This window comes from Coenobita brevimanus, chromosome 93 (genome assembly GCF_032717465.1).
Source record: "Coenobita brevimanus isolate Jiangsu-jjx chromosome 93, ASM3271746v2, whole genome shotgun sequence".
In the NCBI taxonomy this organism is placed as follows: Eukaryota; Metazoa; Arthropoda; class Malacostraca; order Decapoda; family Coenobitidae; genus Coenobita; species Coenobita brevimanus.
Window position 1 is genome coordinate 62,889,912 of NC_137046.1, and position 8,059 is coordinate 62,897,970.

At 42.2% G+C, this 8,059-nt stretch overlaps 1 protein-coding gene across 1 annotated transcript in view; it reads left to right on the forward strand.

The window, feature by feature from the left end:
- The window catches only part of LOC145412603 (cytochrome P450 9e2-like), a 10,246-nt gene extending 2,672 nt beyond the window's left edge, over positions 1-7,574 (forward strand). The window contains exons 4-7 of the mRNA XM_080282518.1: positions 2,837-3,055; positions 3,916-3,976; positions 5,621-5,811; positions 7,291-7,574. Coding sequence (XP_080138644.1) covers positions 2,837-3,055; positions 3,916-3,976; positions 5,621-5,811; positions 7,291-7,463 — 644 coding nt within the window. The 3' untranslated portion in view covers positions 7,464-7,574. The remainder of the gene's footprint in view (positions 1-2,836; positions 3,056-3,915; positions 3,977-5,620; positions 5,812-7,290) is intronic.
- Positions 7,575-8,059: the final 485 nt, after the last annotated feature.

An 8,059-nucleotide genomic window follows, 5' to 3' on the forward strand; every position in this document is an offset into this window, starting at 1 on the left:
GAGATGAAAGGGTGTGAAATGGAGGAGTGGGAGGGTATGAAATGTGTAAGATTGGGCATGAATGGGAGAGGAAGATGCAAGGAAGGAGTTGCTTTGTTGACGAATGAGGTGTGGCAGAATGGAATGAGAGATTACGAATGTGTCACCTTGAGGTGTATGTATGTCAGGTTCAAGTATGAGAAGGTGAAAGTGGCGGTAATTGTAGCGTATGCACTGTGTGAGGACAGGAGTGAGAGAGAGAAAGACAGGTTTTTGGATGAGCTGGATGAAACAGTGGGAGAAATGCCCAGGATCTATAAAGTTATCGTAATGGGCAATATGAATGGAAGAGTAGACACGGGTCCTGAGGATAACATAATGGGTTGTAATGGAGTACCAGGAGAAAATGATAATAGGAAGCAACTGAAGGCTATGTGTCAATAAAGGAGGTTGTGCATTTGTAACTTGTATTTCAAACACAAAGATGCACATAAATATGTATGGTATAGAGGGAACTGGGATCGTGTTGAGAGGGGCCTGACTGATTCCGTGCTCGTAGAGAGGTCGAAGCTGGGAATGGCTGCTGATACGAAGGCCGCGAGAGGACGATGTGGAGATCTGTCAGATCATATGATTGTGGCATGCAAGATCAAGCTGAGAGGAGTGAGGTGGACCAGGAAAGAGAGGAGCAGTCAGAGAGAAAGAGTGAAAGTCGAGAAGCTGAGGATCAAAGAATTGGCAGATGAATATAGGACCAAAGTAGGGAAGGAATTAGAATCAGTAAACTGGAATGAAATGGATCTGAACAGCCTGTGGAATGCATATAGAGATTGCTTAGTTAGAAATGCTAAAGCGGTGTGCGGTGTGGCAAGAGGGACAACAAAGAAGAAAGGTGCGGCATGGTGAGATGAAGAGGTTGAGGGAGCAGTAGAGGAAAAGAGGAAGAAGTTGGCTAGAGTGTTACAGGACAGGGGTTCAGTTGAAATAAGAACTGAATAAATTGAGAGCAAAAAGCACGTAAACAGATTAGTGAAGAGGACAAAAGATGGAGGTAAATGATGATCTAGGAAGAAAAATGAATGTAAACTACTCTGAAAATAGGAAGTTATTCGGGAAAGAGGTGCAGAAATGTAGAAGTGAGGGTGGAAAGAAATGTGAAGGTGTGAAAGATACAGGTGATAGATTATTAACCCATCGGGATGAAGTTAGGACCAGATGGAAAGAATATTTTGAAAACCTGATGAATGGGAATAGAGAGAGCAATGCCTATGTAAACATGACTGGTTTTGGGGAGGGCAGAGAAGGAATGCAGTGCCAGGAAACGTGACCCTAGCACAGGTGAAGAGCGCTGTGAAACGGCGGAAAAATGGGAAAGCAGCTGGGGTCGATGAGGTGTATGCAGAGATGATCAAGTGTAGTAGAGAGAGCGGAATGAAGTGCTTGTTGGAGATATGTAAAAAGGCATGGATGAGTGAAACTGTGCCTGCAGAGTGGAAAAAGGCTGTGATTGTATCCCTGCACAAAAATAAAGGTGAGCGAAGTGAGTGCAAGAATTAGCGTGGTATAAGTTTACTGAGTGTGGTAGAGAAGGTATATGGAAGAATCATTATAGAGAAATTAAGAGAGATATCAGAAGTCCTAGTGAGTGCTGAACAGGGTGGTTTTAGGAGTGGGAGAGGATGTGTGGATCAAATATTTGCATTGAGATAGATAGTGGAGAAGGCTTTTGAGAAGGACCATAAGGTGTTTATGGCATTCCTGGATCTGGAAAAAGCGTATGACAAAGTAGACAGAAAAGGATTGTGGAAGGTTTTGCACATGTACGGTGTAGATGGTAAGCTGCTAGATACCGTCAAGAGTTTTTGTAATGGTTGTGAAGCATGTGTCAGGGTTAATGGGGATCTAAGTGAATGGCTCACGATCAATGTGGGCGTGCGACAAGGTTGTGTGATGTCCCTATGGTTGTTCAGTATAAATATAGATGAGAGAAGTAAAAACACGAGTAATGGAGAGAGGGATGGCGTTGGTGGTGAATGGTGATGGGTGGAATATCTCAGATTTGTTGTATACTGATGATGCAGTACAACTTGCAAATACCGGACAAGAAATTGGTAGACTAGTGCAGAGTTTTGGTGATGTCTGTAAGCATAGTGCCTTGAGAGTAAATGTAGAAAAGAGTAAAGTGATGGTTACTGAGAGAGAAGGTGACTCCCAGTGCGATGTTACAGTGAATGGAGAGAGTCTGGAATTGGTGAGACATTTCAAATACCTGGGTACGGTGATAGAAAGGAGAGGAAAATGTTCAAAAGAAGTGGAAAGCAGAATGCCACAAGGAAGGAAAGTAGCTGATGCAATGAAGGCCTTGATAAGAAACAGAAGCTTGAGTGTTGTAGCTGTAAGTAGCTTACATGAAGGAGTGTTAGTGCCAACTTTAACATATGGATGTGAGACTACGGTGTAGCATGAAAATGAAAAGTCAAGAGTGAGAGCAGTGGAGATGGGACTGCTAAGGAATGTATGTGGAGTACAGAGAGCGGATAGGATACGAAATAATGTGATTCGTGAAAGATGTGGAGTGAGGAAGTCTGTGGACACCAAATCGAAGAGAATGTACTGAGATGGTATGGTCATGTGGAGAGAATGGGTAACAATAGAGTGGTGAAAAAGGTATATCTGAGCGATGTGAAGGAGGGAGGAGGAGAGGTAGGCCAAGGAGAAGGTGGACAGATATGGTGAATGAGTGTGTGAGGATGAGAGGGTTGGAAGTCGGTAAGGCTCAAGGAATAATTTTAGCAAACCCATCCACCCATCGTGAATCTATCTAACCAGAGCCTTCCTTCATCCTAAAACACTTCAGTGTTGAGTGATAAAACTGTAGTGGCACAGAGTGTAATGTTCCTCATCGCTGGCTATGATACCTCTGCCTCCACCCTCGCCTTTGCCTCACACCAGCTGGCCCTAAACCCAAAGGAGCAGCAACGCCTTCGTGAGGAGCTGCAGGAGTTGGTGAAGCATGAGGGGGAGCTGACGTACCAAGGCGTGATGGAGGCCAAACTACTTGACGCTTGTGTACAAGGTCAGTTGATATCTTTACACTGAGAACCGTGGGTGAATCAGTACCACACTTTTATAGGTGTCCAGCACCCAAACACCATTAGGGAGATAATCTGACACCCCATAAGTAGCAAAGTTGTCCAGCCTGATACCCTGTGCTGTTTGAAGATCCAGTCTGACTTTTGGGGGGGATTTTAGGAATATCTCCTGAGGTGATTAGCACTATGTCCCCCAGTATGCTAGATATTTCGATCCACTTTGTACAAAAATTGCTATGTTCATTGTTCTTTGCCCATTTGACTGCTTTGCCAAGGCAGAGATAATTACAATATGTTTTTTAATACAACAACAGATTACTTAAAGTTGTTAAACATTGAGTCCTGCTTTAGTAATTATTATTTATTTTGTATATATATTTTACTGACGATCATTTTGTATTACTGAAGTTAATCTTTACTCATATAAATTAATATTCACATGTTATTAATTTTTCTTGCTAAATGAAATGTAATAATTATGTCCTTTATTTTAGTACACTTGTCCATAATCAGTATTTCACGTAGTCAGTTATACAGTATATATACTCCTCGATAACGCTTTACTTGGAGTTAGGTAGTTAGTATGGCTGGATTATGAATGTTATCGGCAGAACCACTTCCAAATAAAAATGCCTCTCCATAGTGTCAAAGTTCCAATTCAAGATAAGTTAATATTATAACTGTGCTATAGTTTGCGTGGCATTATACACAAAAAATAAGTAAATAAATAAAAAAAAACAGGTACCCAAAGGTGTTCATGTGTATGCTCTGCTAATTAGAGACTGGGTGGAATGGTATCTCCACTGCACTTCATTAGCTTTCCATTTCTCATATATATTCACAGAAACTCTGAGGTTATGCCCGCCGGGAGTTATGGGGGAACGAGTATGCACTAAGCCATACAAGTAAGTTAGATGGAATGTCATCATCCTTTAGACTCATCTTAAGGACGTTTCTCACTTTAAACTAAGAAAGCAGAATCTTCCAATGCCTCATTCGTCTTACGAGACAGATCATAGGTCCATTATGGAAGATTTACTATTTTTACTTCAACTTGGTCTAAAACTACAATATGTCTATCGTAAATGTTAAGCAGTAACAACAGCTTATCACTAGAATATGGTGCTAATCACGAAAAAGTGCTAGGAAAAGGATGTAAAGCCACAGCATTGCCTTCTTCTGCAGCTGAGTACACGAGAAGACGAAAATCTGGGCCAAGTTAAGGTAGAAGAACTAAATACTTGTGTAGTGGTAGGAAATTCATCTCGCAACTGGATGCCCTCAAGTTCGACTATAGGAACAGTTAGACTACTGAATATTTTTTTCCTTGTCCCTGTTCACCTGTCAGGATAAATCGTGATAAAGGTAATGATGAGAGCAAACGCCATGGGACCCATAGCCACCGTGGGTGTTCTCATCTTCACAAGTTAGACCTTTGACCCTGTGGCTGTTCATCAACTTTCCTGTGATAAAAGGCCACTGCATCATCCAGGTTACCAGAGATACCTCCCATAAGTGTTACCTTAGGAACTCATTTTACCTACTACGGTAGTTAGATACCTGATTCGAGTGGCATCAGCTTCCTGCACCACGATTCGAACCTTAGAATTATCGTACTGGCAGACATAGCTAAAAATGCTAACCTGGATGTAAATTTGATGTCGCATGTATTCCAAGGAAGGTAGGAAACTGGCAGAAATTAATTATCTGCTTCCGTGAACCTTGTCAGCTCGATAGTCATTAATCCTTGGCCACCGCCTGTTGACAAATGATGCCTCTATCTTGCCTTTTTTACCACCCCACAGCTGTGAGCGGTCTGAAAAGTTCACGGAAAAGCATCGCCGGCCCAGTGACTGTGGTAATCAATATGGTAGCAGAAAATGCGACTTGTTAGTTGAAAGGCTACAAGCACTGAGAATAATATCCTTAACACAGATGAAAATCATTCAAAACCGTCAAAAAGTATAATGGCAATAATCAGTTACCGAACACAGCGTGTCACGAGCTGAAGTGACTCTAAGGGATGGCCTGATCTAATTCCTCATCTCTAGGCTTTAATGTTACTCCTGTTATTATCTTAAAGAAAGAAAGAAAAAAAAGGTATTTAGCTTTCGTGTGACGAAATAGGTTTCTCAGATCATACTCGTACTATTGGATGTGTGTTTTGCAGAGATAGGAGCTTTTAAGCACCTGAGTGTCAGGGGAGCTGCCTCTCCCGTGCAGCCCAACAGTTGGGATAAACCCCTTATATTATTGTCTGGCATTCAGCTGCAACGGTAAATGAATGTTCCCGGCTGAGAGTTCATAGTGCCGCCATCACTACTCATGTTTCGCTAAATACTGTATAGTATTCCATTCCATTTAATGCCAGACGGATTTATTCAGTTAAGAGTGCATAAGCGCTGACATTGAGTGTGACTACTGATACTACTAACCCTCTCATGATCGGCACAACTTTAGCACAGTAGCAGTCCGTGAATAAGTACCACGGATATAGAGGGCCTAATGTATTCTGTTCCTTCTAATGTCAGACGATTTTATTTGCCTAGGATACCCGGGACAGAGGTGACACTGAGGCCGGGGGATGTCGTACAGATCCCCTTCTGGAGTCTGCACCGTGACCCCCGCTACTGGCCCGAGCCAGAGAAATTCCAACCAGATCGCTTCATGCCCGAGAACAAAGCTAACATAACGCACTTCACACACATGCCCTTTGGGATGGGACCCAGAAACTGCCTTGGTAAGGTTCCATATGTTTCTCTTCATCCATTATCCAACCTATCCTACGTTAATCTAATCTGACCTAAAGCTAAACTTACCCTAACTTGATCCACCAACAAAGCTAAGATCAAGCCCTTCACACACTCGCCCTTTGGAACTGGACCCAAGAACTGCATAAGTAAGTTCCCGTATGTTCTGTGTGCACTGATAACTAACCTAACTCAGCCTAACCTAACCAAACACAGTCCAACCTAACTCAGCCTAACCTAATCCAGTCTAACTTAACCTAACCACACCTACTGGCAAACATGGCTAACATCGGGAACTTAACTCACATTCCATTTGGAACGGGTCCTCGGCATTGCATTGATGTGGTGCCATGTGATCTTTGATTTCTGATACCAGACCTAACAAACTACTCTAAACCCAACCCTCACATCATCTTCCGGAACAAATGGTCAGCGTCAAGAACTTCACACGTATGTGTTTTAAAACTGGACCCTGGGACCATACTGGTAATACCTACATACCATATACTGCTGAGACTCTTGGACAAAATCTGCTTACTAAGTTGTTTTCTTTTGTTTTGTTTTGTTTTTTTCATTAAGAATATTAGCCAACTTCTATGTTGAACAAGTCTCCTTATCAATTTTCAGAAATAGTTTTGTTCTTATCTTATATTTCTTTACTTTATTCATTCTAATTTTGTTGTGCCTGTTTTTTTTTTTTTTTTTTTTTTTTAACGGACGATGAACAGAGGGAGAAAAAACATATTTTAAAAATGAGTTAAAAGGCATAAACAATTGCGACGTAGGTTAAAGAAAATTTATGAATTCAGGGCGAAAGTTTGGACAAGTCCCTAATTTTTGACGATAATGTCTGTGGCATGTGATGATGATGGAACAAGTCTAATATTCCTGTATTGCTGCTGACTATATTGCGTTGGGCGAGACGCAGACTGACCACATCTAACAATCAGGGGTTATTCATAAATGACTACGGTAACAAAAATCAGGAGCTTGCTTGAACCTTCACGCACCCACTTTGGTTTAACGGCCGTAGCATCATGACGAGACGCCTGGTGGTCTAGTGGCAAAGTTCTCGGTTTGGACAGGGCTGTGGCTTGCTATGGCTCGAATCTCAGGGGTCACCATTTCTTTTAAAGTACAGAACAACGCTACTATGGGCGTAGGTCGATATTCTGGCCTACGATAACCTAGGCTCTGGCCGCTGTGCTCTAAAGGGGGTAATATGGGATCGACGGTTACAGTTTTTCATCTCTAAGAGCAACCCCGTCATTTGCCTCTCATTCCCTTAGATTTTAGCGACTTGAGCCAAGTCATACCGCATCACACCACACCAAGGATCATTAACCGAAGGGCACTAACTGGACGGCACTAACTGAAGGGAGTTGCTTGAAGCACTTTAACTGAAGGGCCATGAAACTCCCACAAATACTGTATTACTTGTTCAATAACAAAGCAATCTTTCCTTGCAGCAATGCGGTTCGCCCTGATGGAAGTCAAGATCGCCCTGGCTAAACTGGTGATGGCAGCTGAGTTAGGAGTGGCTGAGGGACATGAAGAAATTACCTTCGACACACACTCCTTCATGCTGCGGCCCAAGAAGGGTACCAAACTGGTTCTCACACCGCTCAGTCTGAAGACGTAACATGTTTTTAGTTTAGTCTAGCTACCCACAACGGACTTTATTCACGTACGGGGAGAGTTATTGTTTTGGAAGGTTATTGAAAGCTATACCAAACCCCTTTCGATGAGTATCTCAACAGGTTAATGAAGGTTATGGGGAGATTTCTCGTTCTGGAGAGGTTAATGCAGGCTTTATCAAACCCGTCTTTTTAAAAAATCGGAATGAATATCCCCAGCTAAATGAAACCGCCTGGAGACAGCACTAAACACACATCATTGGACTGAAGGGTTGACCAAGGAGAAAGGAATGACAATGAGGAGAAACGAACTTTAGTACAGCCTCTGGTATAAAGCACTGTATTTATGAGAGGGAAAAAATATCTACTCAGTTCTGTAATAAAGAGTACCAAAGAAAATATCGTCTGTCTTTCTTAACCCGTTTTTGCTCCTGTTGGTGAGAATGAGTCGTTACTTCCGTCAACGAAGTTGGAGGAGCTTATGTGCCGAATTCAACTGTTTGTTTGTTTGTCAACACGATATCTCCAAAAGTTCTCAATGAATTTCAATGAAATATTGTGGAAGGGTGGGCCATGGGGCAAGAAAGAATTGATTAAATTT